This window comes from Schistocerca gregaria, chromosome 1 (genome assembly GCF_023897955.1).
Source record: "Schistocerca gregaria isolate iqSchGreg1 chromosome 1, iqSchGreg1.2, whole genome shotgun sequence".
In the NCBI taxonomy this organism is placed as follows: domain Eukaryota; kingdom Metazoa; phylum Arthropoda; class Insecta; order Orthoptera; family Acrididae; genus Schistocerca; species Schistocerca gregaria.
The window spans coordinates 771,113,556-771,132,192 of NC_064920.1; the positions used below are offsets into that span (position 1 = coordinate 771,113,556).

General features: G+C 36.7%; 1 protein-coding gene across 2 annotated transcripts in view; it reads right to left on the reverse strand.

Annotated features, from left to right (window-relative positions):
* Window positions 1-12,603: 12,603 nt before the first annotated feature.
* Window positions 12,604-18,637, reverse strand: part of LOC126268371 (N(G),N(G)-dimethylarginine dimethylaminohydrolase 1) — a 61,470-nt gene continuing 55,436 nt past the window's right edge. For both annotated transcript variants that reach the window (XM_049973906.1, XM_049973904.1), the window contains exon 6: window positions 12,604-14,603. In XM_049973906.1, the coding sequence (XP_049829863.1) occupies window positions 14,478-14,603 (126 nt within the window). In that variant the 3' untranslated portion in view covers window positions 12,604-14,477. The remainder of the gene's footprint in view (window positions 14,604-18,637) is intronic.

Below are 18,637 nucleotides of genomic sequence, written 5' to 3' on the forward strand. Positions count from 1 at the left end.
ACAGTTCATTCCGGTTGGAGCTACCAGAGATGGCAGTTGTGTGTGCATGAGATGCGCTTACTTGTGTGAATATGTGTAGGTTCCTTCTCAGAAGAAGGCTTTGGTCAGAAGCTAAATGTGTAACTGTCGTTTCATTGTGCCTGTCTGCAACTCAATGTGTCATCTTTACAGTATCAATTTATCCTTTTTCTAAAACTTAGCTAATCTTTTATAGCGGAGATGCTGAGTTGCGATAGGCACAACAAAAACATTCACACAATTATAGCTTTCGGCCATTAAGGCCTTTGTCAGCAATAGACACCATACACACACACTCATGCAAACACAACTTGCACACATGTCTGCAGTTTCAGTGTGGTTTCAGTTGTCTGAGACTGCAGACGTGCGTGCAAGTTGCGATTGTGTGTGTGTGTATCACTGAAAAAGGCCTTAATTGTCAAAAGCCATAATCTTTTTGTTGTGCCTAATACGACTCAACATCTTCACTATATGGTGAGTAGCAACTTTCCTTCTCTAAAATTGTTACATTTCATCCTGGATTTTCCATTATTTGATTTTTAACTAATCTTTTACCTACTTATGTTCACTATTTATGGAATTATTTTCAGTGTTCTGTTTCCCATGCTGCAGTACTTTTATGGAAAACTTTGTTAATCAAAAGATATGAATCACTGAACTTTTTACTGCAGTATGACTTTGCAATTTTTGTGTGAGCTATAACATATTTATGGATTTAGTGAACCATTCATTAGAAAGAATGCATCTTGACTTTTCAGTAATGAATTTCAATTTCTGTGAAACTAATTAACTTATGAGATAATTAACATTAAAGTTCATGACCAGCTACAATTTTCATTGCACATTTTGCCTCTGTGCTTGCGGGATTGTGACTTCTATCATTACACTTTCATTGGCCTGACTTGGGCACAAGTTGACATACTTCACTTATTGACCAAGTCATTAATTAAGATTTTTGCACAAATTTACCATAATTTTCAATATGGCATTTGTACCCATAAATGGAGTATTCCCAATGCAGATACATAAAATGGTTTCATAAACTTTTCTAATTTCCTAACTCACCATATATTTCATAAACCAAGTTACTGTTAATAGTTATAGTCCATACTAAGTAGAAAAATCTAACCCAGCCACATTCAGTTACTGAGATTGCAGTATGTTGGTACACCAGTCAGAAGTCACCCAAAATCTTCAGTTGTGCAACTGCTGTGTCCACAACTGTCTAATTTGATAACAAGTTGTGAACGTTCATTTGTCTGACTCTGTGTAAAAATTCACCATGATTGTATTTGCTACTATGATACTGTGTTACAGGAGAGTGCACGTGTCCAACCCCCCCCCCCCCCCCTCCAAAAAAAAAAAAAAAAATGATGTGAAACTGAACCTGGTCATTGTGGTGTTTGTGGTGGTAACAAATGTAGAATAAACCCACATTATTTGGAAATCTGTGTAGTCTACATCATTTGAACAATTCTTAGAAATCAATTTACAACTATTCTACAAAACTTTAATCATCAAGATTTAGAGGGCTTAATGGACAATGCAGGTAGACACCTTTGCTAACTGTCATTAGCAGGCAACCTCTGGGAAACCTACCACACCTCAATTGTATAACACTTCCCCATGCAACTGGGGCCCTGTCTGGGTTTATTATTTCCTTAGCTGTTCTTAGAACTTCCATGAATCCTAAATCACTTTCCTCTACTCCCTGCAGTTTGGGCACTCCCTTGGGCAGTATTAACACCCTAACTCCAAAGAAACCTCATATTGCTAATCCAGCTGTGCATCTGTAAATGTAACAGAAAGCAGTAACAATAATGGATCACTTACTGTAGTAGATAAGATATTTGTTATTGTTAAACATGTAGAAGGTCCCTCTGAAAAACTGTCATCCCACTGTCCTTAAAGTTATAGAGCTATAGAGGCTGCACATTTGTACACTCCTGATTGAGACACTGAAAGCTACCCAAATGAACAAGTTGTTAAATGCCAAACTACTTAGAGAATGTGTTATTAACAATGAACTGCACACTGGGTTAAACTGTTGTAAAGGTGTAGTGACTTGTCAGGATATTATGGATATAAATACCACACAATTGCATCAGAAATGGGAAAGCGAACATGTGACTGAAGAACAGGATTTCATGAAAATGATTGATCGTGAGTTACAGACATCAGCATCTTCTGTCCTGACATCCATCTAAGTTACATAAGTATATTGTTGTGTGCTTTTTCTACCTTAAAGTTAGGTCCTATGTATCTTATCCAAAGGTGTCACACCATCATGTGTTGTAATGGTCTGGTTACATGTGGACGGTGTGGCTCTGCTGCCCACGAACCAGGTACTCAATGTACTGTCCCACCTATGTGTGCCAGTTGCTTCCAAGCCCATCCAATTTGGAGCAAGGAATCCTCTGTTTATGAAAAGAGAAGAAACACAGGAGATTAAAGTCACCCAGTTCCATAACGTTGTTTGCCCCAGCATTGAAGCAGCCTGCATTGAAGACTATAGTTGGCATCCAAATTCTGACGGCTGGGCAGAGCACATCAACCTGTATCTGCAAACGCAGCTGCAAACCTGCACCATTAGTCCAACAATGAAGCCTTCCTACCACTGAAATAATGGTGGTTATAAAACAAAATTGACTGCGAGTGATCCTCTAAGTATCCTGATTTATATCAGGTATATTTCAGTAGGCCTACATTGTTAAGCCTTGGCGAAAAGAATTGATTATATACTAGTGACTGAAGCTTAATTATACTGTTTCTGAAGTCAAAATTGACATCAAAATCATTCAACAGAGCTAGATCTGCAAATCTTCTCACAAAGTTCTTCCAACATTGAATGCTGTGCATATCTCATGACTGTACCTATGCCATTGAGGTCTTGGGGATCCCCAGATAAACAAGTTTCTTGTCCTCGAGTACAATGTGCTATAAGGTTCAGTCACATTGACAGCTCTAAGAATCTGACAATAACACAGATTTTTCTCTCTCATGGGGAAAGAAAACATCTTTCAAAAGTATTTTGAGCTGGTCAGATGTTTGTTTACCAGATTTTGATGCTCCCACAAGGACTTTAGGGCTTCAAAAAGAGATTCTTGAATTTTTGGGCCAAACAAACCTTTAGTTTCTTTTAAAACTATGAAAAGACAGGTGGTCAGAGTGAAAAAACCATTTTGACCATCATATCCAAAGACAAGAAACTTGTTCATCTGGTGATTTCAATGGACCTGATATCACAGGTACAGACATGGTATAAATACAGCTTTTGATGTTGGAAGAACCTTGTGAGAAGAATTTCAGATATAGTTCTGTTCAATGATTCTGATGTCAGTCTCTACTTGAGTAACAATATAATTAAGCTGCAGTCACTAGTACATTATCAGTTATTTTCACCAAGGCTTACCAATTTACTGATATGTGGCCAATACAAATCAGGATATTTAGAGGATCACCTGTGACAATTTGAAATCCTGCTGAATTTTGTTTTATATTGTGTTCTCTTGTCATGTATAATATGCAAAGAAATTTTATTCATTTTATGTGTATGGTGTAAGAAAACATAAAGTTGTAAGCAGTTATTTACAGAGTCTTTGTCATAATAATGAGTTTCTTATTATTTTCAATTAACAAAATACACATACATAAAAAAAATAATATTAGAATAATTATTGCATGCGCAGAAGTATTCAAACAATCTTTCTTCCCATGCTCCATACGCAATTGGAACAGGAAGAAACCCTAATAGCTGATATGATGTGATGTATCCTCTGCTATGCACCTCACAGTGGTTTACAGAGTATAGGTGTAGATGTAGAAAGTGAATGTAAAACATAAAATTACAATTTAAAGCATAAAGGAAATATAAGTGGAACAAAAGAATAAATTACATTCAACTGCGTCCAAAACCATGTGACCACCGGTATAAGTGGTCCCCTCCTACCAAGTGCCAACAGATGAGCAGGTAAAGGATAGGGCACTCTGTTGTCGTTGGGATGAGAAATCGTCCCTGAAGATGGAAGAACCAGATTGGTCAACGACATCAGAATGAGGAAGGCAATGAGAAACCATCACATTAGAGATCCTACGCATTTCTCTGGTTACACATCATGGCTGTGTTCAAAACCAAATTTTCCGGAGTTTCAAGTCCCCCAATCGGATCTCTGCGGGTACAGTTTTGAACAATGCTGTCACAAAGAAGAGATTATCATTGAAAGATAGTATAAAGATAAGCACATGGAATGTGAAGACAATGGCTCAGGCTGGAAAAATCAACAGTGCAATCCAAGAAATGGAAAGAATGAGCATTAAGATCACAGGCATTGGTGAAATGCGATGGCCAGGTTCAGGTTCTTGTAACATCAATGAACACAGAATTTACTACTCAGGAATATCTAAAGGACAGTATAAGTCTGGAGTAGGATTTATAGTATTAAAAGCAATCACAGAATGTGTCACTAATTGTGTACCTGTTTCATAGAGAGTGATGTTACTCCAAATATGTGCTCTACCCGCACACCTGAACATTATTCAGGTCTACACTCCAACAACAGACCATGGTGATGATGAACTTGTAGAATTTTATTCCCAAATCTCATGTGTTTTGCAACAATTACTGAAGAAAGATCTTGCAATAATTATGGGAGATTTTAATGCCAAAATAGGAAGGAGGTCTGAAGGCGACATTATAAGTCATTATGGACTTGGTGAAAGGAATGAGAGAGGCGAACTACTCAGTGCATTTGCAGAAGAGTGGAGATTCATAATAACACTACCACCCAGACGTCTCTACATTTGGAAGTCCCCAAGAGATTCAGACGAAAATATTACCCAGAATCAGATTGATTATGTCTTGATAAATTAAAGATATAGAAACATCTGTCTCTCAATGAAAACCTATCCAGGTGCCGACATTAACTCAGATCCCGTTCCCCTAGTTGGTATCTTTAAAATCAGAATGAAGAGAGTCCAAAAGAAAAAAGTCGAAATGTATGATATCTGCAAACTGAAAGAATCTTCCATAAGAGAAAATGCAAGAGTCCATCGTAATAATGAACTAAAGTCTCTGTCAGGTAATTTGTGCACCGAAGAGAAAATAAAAAAAGATAAACTCTATAGTGGAATCAGTTAAAGAAGAACATCTGAAATCCAGTGTCACCAAAAAGAAGTCATGGATGATACTAAAAATGATCGAGAGGAGGAAAGTGAAAAGTAATCCTGATGAATAAAGAAAAGAGAAATACAGGAACAGTGCAATGAAATAGAGGAACTACAATTGAAGCATGATAGTTTCAATATTCATAAAAAAAAGTCAGAGAAGTGACAGGAAACTACAAAAAAAGCTAAGGAAACAGGTGAATGATGAAGGAAAAATAATAGTTGGACAAGATGAGCTTAAAGAAACATGGAAAACATACATAGAACAACTCTTTTATGAGAACCAACCAGAACTTCCTCAAATATATTGCAACACAGGGCCTAGAATTCTGCCGAAAGAAGTAAAAGCTGCAATAAATGGAATGAAAAATGGTAAATCACCTGGTTCCAACAATGTGAATGCCAAAATTCTCAAGCTGCTCTGTGAAGGTAATTTAAAATGGTTGACTGCAATATTCAATGACATCTACGACTCTGGTAACATTCCACGGGAATGGCTTAAATCCATATTTATTACAGTGCCCAAAAAGCCCGGAGCTAAGATTTGTGGTGAATACAGGACCAACAGCCTCATGAATCACCTGCTAAAGATCTTTCTGAGGGTCATTCACCAAAGAATTTACAAGATGTGTGAAGTACAAATTTCTTCTACTCAGTTTGGTTTCAGAAATGCATCTGGCACATGTGAAGCATTATTTAGTATCCAGATACTATTTCAAAGGTGCAGAGATGTGAATTGCGACATTTATGCCTACTTTATTGATTATCAGAAGGTTTTCAACACAGTAACACACCAGACGATTGTTGACATTTTAAGAAGCATTGGTTTGAATGATAAAGACATACGTATAATTGTGAACCTATATTGGAACCGGTCAGCTTCTGTAAGGCTGGACAAAGAAAATACAGAAGACATAGACATTCTATGAGGTGTAAGGCAGGGTTGTATACTATCCCCACTGCTTTTCAACGTTGATTCAGAACATGTTTTTAAGGAAGCTCTTGATGAAGTGGAGATGGCAGTGCTCTTAAACGGAAAATATATCAACAACATATGATATTCTGATGACACAGTAATATTTTCTGATAGTGAGGATAGTTTGCAGTACCTTATCGATAGACTTGCACAAAAAAGCTCTGAATACAAAAACGATAATCAGTAAAAACAGAGTCCCTACATGTCACATTAAGATAGGCCAAAATCACATAGGGCAAGTACATAAATAAACATACCTTGGCAGTACAATAAATGACCAGTGGGATCTTTCCGATGAGGTGAGAACTCGAATTGGAAAAGCCAGGGCTGTCTTCAATAAGATGAGTAACCTATTCAAGAATCATGGCTTATCGATGACAACGAAGATCAGACTTCTATGCTGCTATGTGTTTTCCATCCTCTTCTATGGTGTTAAAACATGGACTCTGACAGAATCGTTGGGTAAGTGGCTGGAGGATTTTGAGTTGTGGCTGTAAAGGAGAATGTTAAGAATACCTTGGACAGCACATGTCACAAATGTTGAGGTTCCACAAAGAATGAAGAAAGAGAAAGAAGTACTGGCCATTGAGAAAGCAAGAAAGATCCAGTACCTGGGAAACATCATGTGGAACAATAACAGATACCATCTCCTCCAGACCATCCTGCAAGGAAAAATACCAGGGAAGAGAAGTGTTGGCCAGAGAAGAATGTCCTGGCTTAAGAACATCAGAACATGGACCTCTAAAACATCTGCAGAGCTATTTAGAGCTGCAAGTGGCAGGAAAAGTATTGCCAAGATGGTTGCCAACATCCGGAATGGATAGGAAGAAGAATAATAATGAATGTTTAGATATTTTAATAGTTATGCTGAGAACACTCTGACAGCACGCTGTGTACTCCTTATTTTCTAAAAATGGTATTTCAGAAACTATCTTTGTTACATATAGATGTATGTTGCTTGAAGGCTTCTTTAATTTATGTTAACAAAAGTTTTCAGTTTTCAGAATTTATTAATAGTGGTAGGGTACCACTATTTGCAAAATTTCAAACTAATATAAAATTCAATTATACTGTTCTCAAAAATGTTAATAACATATAAACTTTTATATGAGAAACATTTTTTATATACCATCATTCTGAAGATATTCCCTCCAAACATAATATGAAGTTGCCTTTCAGGGTGCATTTTACCTTTAAAAGTGAAAATGGGGGGGGGGGGGGGGGGGGGGGGGGGGGAAGAGACATTGCTTTATTGCTCTCTCTCTCTATGTACCCACTAAGTTTCGTCAAGGTCATTTGTTGACACTTGTGAATGTTCCCATGTGAGTATGTTTCATATTGTGCTAAATGGGCAAAATCAGATGAAGGTAGAGATCTGCCCTCTATTTAAACTAATGAAAAGGCAAGTGCGGTGAAGGTTTTAAAGTTTTGCGATATGTCTGACCTCCACAATATGCTTTAGGGTGGAGATTTCAGATTTTACAGGGTGAATGACTCATCCATTTTATTTTGGTAATCAGCCAGCCACAGCTGTCTGCTGAGCTATGTTAATTCTTTCTTCCACTTTTTCCTTTCTTAGTCTAAATTTTGGATCTGACATGACACCTACTTTTCATATACATGTGTGTGTGTGTGTGTGTGTGTGTGTGTGTGTGTGTGTGTGTGTGTGTGTGCTATATTTTATTATTTTTAATTGTAGATGAAGTTCTGTGGACTGTATTTTCTCAACTCTCATCTTGTAACATTTTTGTACAGGTGCTAAAGACCTTGCTGTTGTGCACCAACACCACTCACAGCAGCAGCATTGACTGGTCAGTTGATGTATTAGCATTACTTTGTAGGGCTTTGGTTAGTGTTTGCGGACAGTTCTGTGAGCAGATGAGAATTAAATAGTGCCGCCACTTCCTCAGAATTCTTTGTAAGACCACTCCTAACTCTTCTGTAGTGCACATTGTGTTAGAAAGCAGTCCAATTTGAACTATTTTGTAAATTTCCTCTTTTGTAATCCCTGGCAGCCAACATGATTTATTCTTTCTTTGGATATCTAAGCATTAGTAACACAGGATAGGGATAAATGCTCTCCTCCAGACTGTGATATGGCTTACTTCAGTGGCGAACACTGGAACAAAAAAGTTTCTTCTTAAATGTATGCTTGGCCCTGAATTTTAAACAAGGTGTATATGCAGAAAAGGAAAAAAAATACTGGATCTCCCAGTTAAAAATGTACTTTTACCCGTGTGAAAATATACTTTTCCATGATAAGTGACAGTGTACTTTCCACTGAAGCTGTAAAAACATCAATCCTTTGAATGGTAAAGGTTTCATATACCAGCAAGAACTTACCGGCACTTTAGAAAACATAACTCAGCAAGAGGGGGGAAAATGCATTTTGGAAAGATGTTTGATGTGCAGCAACATGAATGCTTCATATTTTCGTATTATAAAACTATAAATTCCAGAGAAGGAAACTATAAATTCGAATTACATCAAACACAGCATGTTAGTTTCTGAAGCGTTGAAACAGAGGTTGCAATGCACTATTGTAAGCCAATCACAGCTCATGTCTTGTGATCTCGTCAGCCAATCACAGCAGCTATTCAGAGCATAGGACTCGTAACATAGTCAGCCAATAGCAACATAATTGTTAAGTAGCATGAATGCACAAACAGAAAAAAGTTAATGGTTTAAAAGCTAAGCTTTCCTATATAATACTGGTCTTCAAGATTAATAAGCTACAAGAAACGTTAAGCTTTCACAGATGACACTGGTCTTTTTAGCGTGTCTTACTCTTTAACCCTCTGGCAGGCATGCATGTTTTTATTGAACAAGCAGTCACGTAACACATTTTGTGTGCCACTTTCACTGCATATACACTGTTGCTCACTTATAGTGGGAAAGAATGTTTTGTGATTTAACATGGCTGTTAATCATACTTATTTAGAAAAACACATAAAAGACGTAGTTCTAAAAAAAAATCTATATTTCGCTGTCAGCATTGAAAATTAATATATTTGTAGCGAATGCCTATGGAAACCATATTACAACAGCTTACAAACAGGCCATGTTCACTAGAGATGTCATGATTCAAATCACAGTTTTCACAGGTGTAACTAACTCTTGCAAACAAAAGTTTTACAAGAATCATACTTTATTGTTGTGTTAATATTCTTGGCCATTCAACAAATAACACAGCATCCCCGTTTCTTAGCTGAATGGTTCTCAACTTGGTTAGATGTTGTCTGGTACCTTTGAAGGAACAGCAATATATCTTCAGGAAGGGTCTGAATTTTGGCTCTTTCTGTTAGATGTGGTTTCATGAGGTCATAAGGTTATTCAGAAATATTCTTCTCACAACCTTTTGATTTTGTCCATTTGAGTAAAAAAGGATCTGGGCATTGATACCAGCAATATCCATTAGAGCGAAAAAGATTACCAAAGGCCACCTTCTCTTTACATGAGCCACAGAATATGCACCACACATCTTGTTGACTATATCAACATCACCCTTGGTGGTATTATAAGTTAACACAATCTCTGGCTTTTGAGAATCTTCATCGATAGTACTGGGATCATGCATAGTTGACAACAACAAAACCGCCTTGTTCTTCTTTGGTACATACGAAACAACGTCAGATCGTTTTTATGTCTGAAGAGGGATGAAACAGGTACTCGATTTTTCTTAGGCAGGAATTCCAAGGGAATTTCTTGTTTATTCTTTCCGAGTAACCCAATACGCTATGTCTTTTACCTAATAGCATCATAGGCAAGGGGCAACTTGTACACCAATTGTCCACAGTTATATTCCTGTTTTATCCCTCTATATAACTCAAAAGTCTGTGAACTATTTCTGACACTGAATTTGAGACTGCACAAGGTCCTTCAGGCTGCTTTCCACAATATACCTTGAGATTGCTCATGAAAAATGCTTTTGCGTCACAAAGTGCAAATGTTTTAATGCCATATTTGGCATGTTTGTTGGGGATATATGGCACAAATCCACAACGACCATGAAAAGCTTGAAGTCTTTTATCAGTGGTTACAAACTCACCGATGCTGTACATACTTTTGAAATTGGTTACAAACTCATCCAGAATTGAACATACTGCGGCCAACTTACCAGATCTTCTCCTCCCTTCTCTTGTGCTTTTATTGTCGAAACAAATATAATGCAGCAAGAATAGAATCCGCTTGTAGCTCATTACAGCTCTTTCAATTCTGATTCCTGATCCATCGGTATTCCACAGTTCCAATACATTCGTGTTTAGCCTTCTTCATTCCGAAGAGATAAAGTAACCCGAAAAGTGCCAGTATTTCACTTCTTGTCATTTCTTTTTTGTCTATTTCCTCTCTGGTAATCAGAAAATTCTGATTTCGGCTGAATATATTTGTTTGCATATTTCACAATAATATCTATCATTTCCATGTTAATTATCTTGAAGAATCCAGAAATCTCAGTTATTACGTCCCTGGCAATAACCTTGGGTCCACAAAAAATTTTTACAATATTTTTCCTTCTCGCTTTGCTTGTGGCACGGCTAGTACTTTTCCTCCATTTAGAAGTTTTGTCTCTTCCCACAAACCAGTCGTCAATAGAACCTGGTTGACAATTATTGTCTTCATTTTTGTCTGACTCATACTCTTGTTCACTTTCAGTGTCATGGTCACTACAAGTAATTACCTTCAGTTCCTCATCTGAAGCATCTGATATAGCGTCTACATATTTCGTAAAATCTGGGTCTTCATTCAAGAGCCATTCGAGTTCCTCGTTAATTACACGCTGTCTTGCCCTAAAACAAAAATTTATATTGAACACGGGCCTTAAGAATGTTGTAAGTAAAAATGTTTGAAGATGTAAAAAAAAAAAAAAAAAAAAAAAAAGTTACATGACCAGTCGCACAGCGCACTGAGGGCAACGGAAGTGACAGCGTTACACTAAATTTTCCATTTAACAAGTTCCTTAGCATCGACATTTTTGCACTGCACATAACAGTCGTCAGAACAATAATGAAGGAATACGTCAAGTTTCATAGGTTTCCATTGTTGCCAACATGTTGGATAAGCTGATTATATAAAATTGGCGCACTCTGTGTGCCAGCGCACCTGCTCGAGGGATAAGATACAGCACACAAATGTACCAGTAAAATTTTAAACAATGACATTAGTGTCTGGTCTTCTGGGCTCAAAATTATTCAAAGTTTCTGGTCTTGAAAGTTTTAAGTTTTAAATGAGAGTAAAACGGTCTGCAATTTAAGAAATTCATTGCATATTCTCACAAGTAACATAGTTCATCTTGCTTAAATGAAAATTTCCTTTGACAATAATGATTTTCAAAGAACCATTTGCAATATTTTTCTGCGGCCTCTTAGACTTGGGTTCATTTCAAAAGCTGTCAGAGAGCATACAGGTGTTACTTACACCTGTGAAAAGTGTCAACAAATTTCCTTGGAGTACCAGTACTGTATTGTTTCATGTTTGATTCTTTATTATGGCATAATGCCATATGTGCCAGAAGATGAAAATGTGCACTTGAAATACAGTGAACAGTTGAATCTAGCCAATATTGTGGAATGATACACGTAGTTTCTTATCATTTGATTTCATCTGCAGAAAAGATTAATAAAAGCCACATATATTTTGCAAACCAACAAAAATAACTTCATTGTTGTGCAAGACAATTAATACTTGACTGCCAAAAACGTGGAAATAACATAAAATTAGAAAACATATTAATAACAGCCTTCTGTAATTATGTGCATGTATTTCAATTTACTTGGTAGCTCCAGGCCACAGAAATCAGTTTTGTTTTCATTGATGTCTGAACTGTAAATGAAGAGGAAATAGGACATTAGGAAACAGCAAAATCACTAAACGTAAATATGGGTGACTAACCTCTTGCCATTAAAACCCAGACTGCTCTGTGCATGCGCAAATCTGGCAGCTAGGTGCACGAGAAAATTTTTTCTGTGTAGCATGACTGCTTCTTGCTACTGCTGCAGCCACACTTCAAGAATCCAGAAGAGGGAGAAGGCATTGCTGTTGTGCATATGCACGAGCCCACTGGTAACTACTCAAAACAAACTTAATGTAAACAGTTGTGACGTCATGCTCATAGGAGGGTTTGCTTTTATGAAGTAGTCCATAGTCTTCGTCCTAAATCATTTGACACATTTTGCTGTTTATCACTTCTCACCAGTCAAAATCACAAAAATTTAACTGAAGACTAAAACTACGCAAAATTCCTGGTATTCTAGAAAATTCCCAGGTTTTTCTCCGTTTTCTTCCGGATAAAAAAATTTCTGGGTTTATCCTAAATTTCCCGGAGCATATACACCCTGTTTTATGCCATTATTTGTGTTCTAAATGGTTTAGTCACACATGTTATAAAATATAAGGGTAGAATGGATTGTGTCAGTTTTTATGGTTTAAATGAATAATGTAAACAGTACTTTGGCAATATTATATACAATTTATTATTGCTTTCAGTAGGACACAACATAATGTGCAGATCTTGCATTCAGGTGTAGCCACATATTTTCATTATAAACTAATCTCAAATATATGGGTGTCATTTTCTATCATTGTGAGCTCTTCATTGCATTTATAAGTACAGTAGAAAAGCTTATGACATTGTTTCCAGTGAATTACAGAACATTTTGAATATCAAATATTCAAAGTAACATCATATTTTTGAAATAAATAAATATAAATTTTAGACATAAGTTCTGCTACTGTTTTCAGAAACAATCTCTTTGTGTATACTTTCCTTTTTCAATTCTGGGCTTATGAATAAATATTTCCCCAGTGTCCCAAAGTAAAAATTTTGCAAATACACTTGATGTCAAGGTCAAAAATTACCAAACATACAGAGGCACTATGGCATGTACTGCTGTTTCCTTAATAAGTCTCAGTTAATTTGTTCTGGGGAATACCCGCACCTTTTGTAAATTAATTCGCCAATCTTTATGAGTAGAAATTTAATAATACTTAAATGCAATTTTGCTCGCAAGCTCATGTGAAATGCATCAATGTTGAGAATAATATGAGACTGATGTACATTCAAGCAAGAAGCTTAAAGTCATGTTAACAAAATATTCAGCATATCTACTACAAGGTATATATAACCATTAATACCACAATTTAATGGCAGTTTTTGTGGTTACCAGTCTTTTACATATAAAGTACCTTTTTCCAAATATGTAAAGCAGCAGCACAGACCTTAACTGGCAAGAGAGAAGTTGACAATTGTCTTCATTATGACTCCTTGAACATTTAAAAGCAAACATGCACTGGGTACAATAGTTGCTGACAGTAACTACAGAAAGTGTGTTGTCATCTTAAATTGATTCTGCACATTTCTAACAGGCTTAATATACTCTTCTTTGTTATTCTGTCACACAACACTAGTTGATAAACATATCAGATTTCTCTGTACATATTATTTTATCCAAAACAGTCAAGATGTACAAAATCTAAAAGCTACTTTATATCTAACATCACATAAAAGCTGTATCCTAGAGACAAAGAGTGTGGCAGTGTATAATTATGCTTTTGCAACAACTCCATTTCACATTCAGTGTTTGCAATGTATTTAGCAGTAAGCTATGCATAAAGTCATGAGACTGATTCCAGATCTGTTCATTACCACCAATATATGGAATATACAAAAAAAAAGGTACAGTTAAGGACCACAAAGGAGATTAACTGATATCGCATTTTAAAACTATATTGTCATATTTCAACTGCATTGTAGCTGCCATCATTTCTATCTGGTGTAAAATATGATTTTCAACCATATTATTTCTTTCAGTTTAGTCAATAACAGCAAATACTTTACCATGTACTTCAGAGACAAATGTGCCAAATTATGCCTTATATAATGTAGCACAACATAGGCCTACTACCTATTACACAAGAAAGCAAGTACACACTAAAAGTTGTTTAAAATTAATAATGTATTCTATTCACAGCCATTATTGATTTATACAAGATGGCTATCTTGTTTATATAACAATGGAGTCAGCAGTTAAAGTTTTACTTTATGCTGGGATTTATGAAAAAATATATTGTCAAAATTACATTAACAAATGAAAAAGATATGGAATCATAATATGACTGTCTCATGCTCAGGAATGAGAAATAATCTTCAAGTATCCTCCAAATTCCACAGCAAATGTTGTTCTACAAGTTTTTAATTACATCTCATATTAGACCTCCTGAAGATGATTTTTGTGATAGAACAGTGTGTAGCTTTATACAATGATGCACTGATGAATGAGCAGATTTCATTCTTACAACATGAGCACCTTATGATGGACTTGGTTCACAGATTACGAATGTGCTTCATTCGGCGAAAGAGTAAGCAGCAAGATGATAAACCACTACCTGCCTTTGCAAGTTCTGACATGCTAAGTGAGCGACGTGGGAAGTCTATGCGCTCTGCAAAAACCTAAAAAACAGAATTAGTTTTATAACATTATGTCATGCTTCACGGATGATACTAAATGTAATTAACGTACTGGAAAAGCTGGAATAGATAAGTGGTACAAAATATGAATGATTAATAAAGGAAGGTCCCTGTGCCCATGTGAACTAACATTGACACAATGGGGGCTGAGAAAGGTGGCACAGTGCTAAGACAGGACAGTAGTTTAAATCCATTTCATAAATCCAGATTTAGGTTCCCTGCAATTCCCTAATTTTCTTAGGTGAATGCCAAGATTTTCTGTCCTATTATGCTTTGAGCAGTATATATGGAAACAGGAAACAGACAGGTAAAAAGGACATCCTATGGTTAAAATTGGCAACTGCCTAACTAGAACATAATCCTGTACTTCTTATTCCTACCTTTTCCCAAAATATGAGCTCAGTCAAATTGACAGCATCATTGTTGCTCACTAGATGTTTCTGTCTGAATAGATTTACACTTGATTAACAAACCTCCACAAAGCAAAGTTCATGTACTTAGATTGTTTACCTAGAATATTAGGCACATCCTACTGCTGACATCATTTTTCAAATGCGCTTCATACTGCCAGTCTAAGATTTTATCAAGATTGTGAAAAATTAAAATCAAACAAAGAATGATACTGCAGAATTAACCAAATAAAAGGGAGAAATGAGCCTTGCAGGACAGAAAATAGAATGATATCATTAGTTCACAAAAGGGACATCTTGTGAGTAGAATGAAGATAAGTAATGAAAACAAAAAAAGTGGGCACTGGTAAGTAGGCTTGAATTTAATGAAACAAAAATCATTTCACTTTCCTTACATACACTATTTTAGTCCAGGCAACTTTTTAGGATCAATACTTTTTATATATGTGTTAGTTCTTCCCTACATAGTCCATTTGTATGTTTTATGTTATATACACTTATTTAACAACTTGATTTTATTCTCTTTTCCCACTGATTATCCAGTTCAAAATCTTGCTTTTGTTCAAAATTAGTTATTCCCATTTCTTATTCTTTCCCTCATCAGCAGCTCATTGTCTAGTAGCTAGCATCTGTCTCTAGAACTCAGATTCCCAAATTTGATTCCTGGCCTGGTTGGAGATTTGTTGTCTTGATCTTCATCTATGGCCAAGTTGCTGAAGTGATATCAAATAGAAAAATTTGTTCAATGCAGCCGAAATACCTCAGACGGGGTCTCCCAGCCAATAATGCCATACAATCATTTTAGTAAATTCTCTCCCTTTCCAAACAGATGCTTATTCAGTATTAATAATTAATCCTTTCTTCCTGCTCATCATCTGATTCATGTTGCTCTTCTATTTATTTTCTGCTATATTTGCTACTGTTTTACACTCTTAACATTCTGTTTTCTAAGTGCAAACAAAATTCTAGTACAGCTTTCCCTACTACGATGTTTCCTGTAATGTGGAGACTCTTTCTCTTCTTAGCTTACCATTTCACCTTTTTTCATTTGGTCAGCATGTATTACACTATATTCTCTTTTCCTGCTGTGTAGAACCCACCTACAAACATACTCTGCCACTATACAATGCATAGCAGAGGGTACTTAGTGCCAATACCAGTAACTTCTTTTTTGTCCTTTTTCCTTTGTACACTGAACAAGGGAAAATTTATTGGTATGAGCTCTAATATACCAGATCTTATTCTCATGACCTCTGTATGAGGTTGCAGATTGTTCAAGAACACCAACACCTAAGTACATCGTCTGCAAATCACTGAAGTGTATGGCAGAGGATACCTAGCATTATATCACATGCAGGGTTTCTTTCACATCAATCACATATGGAGCATAGGAAGAATGACTGCTTAAATATCTCAATGCATGCTGTCTAATCTTGTCTTCCTGGTCACTATGTGAGTGATATGTAGGTGGGTGAAGTAAATATCTACATTCTTTAATTAATACTTATCCATGAAACTTTGCAAATAGGTTTTCACAGGTTTAATTGATGTTTATCTTCAACTGTCCACCAACTCATATTTTTCAGCCTTTCTGCAAGCCAAACAAACATGCTGCCCTCCTCTGTAAACATTCAATATCACTTGCAAGTCCTATTCAGTGTGTGTCCCACACATTTGAGCATTATTCTATGATGGAATGCACAAGTTTTTTGTAAGCATTTTCCCATTTATGAACTGAACTCTGCTACCTGCCTCCTGAGTCTATGTGATTATTCCATTTCATATCCCAACAAATTGTTAGGGCTATGTATTTGAACAAGATGATTGATTCCAATGGTGACTAAAGGATGTTATAGCCACACGACAATATTTCTGTGCATGTTGTAAAGTGGACAACTTTACGTATCTGAACATTTAAATCACTTTGCCAATCCTTCCATCACTTTGAAATCTTCTCATGACCTGACCGCATTTTTGTACAGCTTTTCAGGTAGTACTTCATTATCGATAACTGCATCATCTCCAAATAATTCTGAGGTTTGTATTAATATTGTCTACCAAGTCATTAATACACAACACAAACAGCAAGGATTCCAACACAATTTTGTGGTGCATGCCAGAAGTTCCTTCTGCATCATCATTCAAGGTAACATCCTGTATCCTCATCCTCCCTAAGTAGCAGCCCCCAGTCCGGTCATGAATTTCTTCGGTACTCCATATGACATTTCTTTTTTTTCTTTTTAGACAATGCTTCTCATAAATCAAGAAATACTGCTTCCATGTTATTATCTTGATCCATGGTTTTCAAGATGTCACGTTAGAGAAGTGCAACATGTGTTTTACATGAAAAATGTTTTCAAATTCATGTTGGTTGGCATGGAGATCATTCTGTTTGAGATATCTCAACATCTTCGGTTCAGTGTATGTTCTGGATTCTAGAACAGATAGACATCAGACTAAAGTTTTGTGGACGACTTCTGTTATTATTTTTGTAGCAGGTGTGAGGTATGCTTTCTCCCAATTACTGTGGGCAGCTTTTTATACAGGGGACCTATGCTACATTATGGTTAAAATTAACTTGAGCTGCATATTCTGTATAGAATCTGACAGCATCCCATCATCCTCATGCCCTGGAGCCTTGTTAAATTGTAGTGATTTTAGCTGTTCCTCCACGCTTCTGACAAATGGTTCAAATGGCTCTGAGCACTATGGGACATAACATCTGAGGTCATCAGTCCCCTAGAACTTAGAACTACTTAAACCTAACTAACTTATGGACATCACACACATCCATGCCCGAGGCAGGATTCGAACCTGCGACCGTAGCAGTCACACAATTCCGGACTGAAACGCCTAGAGCCACTTGGCCACCGCAGCTGGCCCATAATTAGGCAGTTGTTTATGAGATAGTTGGTAATCACATAAGCAGCTGGCAGAGATCTGTGGGGTAACACTTGCATGTGACAAAAGAATGATATCATAAAAGTTTGTTATTGTTTAATTAAACAGTGCCTTAGCTAAGGCAATATAAGTTTATTTTATTGGTCATGAATTAAATTAAGATTAATCTGTGATTTTGTTCACACATAATTACCTCGGTAACATAAAGACAGCTACCCTTTACATGTGTACAAAGTACACAATGTGGCCACTCATGTTATGAAAAATGACATGCCTGCTCATGGGTAAATGGAATCTACCTGTTTACCAGCTTCTATTTTTTGCAACACATTGCATATGAATGAACCAGTTCTGTTTCACTCACTCCGTCTTCAGGCCACGAGTGGCCTACCAGGACCATCCGACCACCGTGTCATCCTCAGAGGAGGATGCAAATAAGAGGGGCGTGGGGTCAGCACACCACTCTCACAGTCATTATGATGGTATTCTTGACCGAAGCCGCTAGTATTCAGTCGAGTAGCTCCTCAATTGGCATCATGAGGCTAAGTGCACCCCGAAAAATGGTAACAACGCAGGGCGGCTGGATGCTCACCCATCCAAGTGCCGGCCACGCCCAACAGCACTTAACTTCGGTGATCTCACGGAACCAGTGTATACACTGCAGGAAGGCCGTTGCCCTAGTTCTATTTCACACAAAGAGTTTTT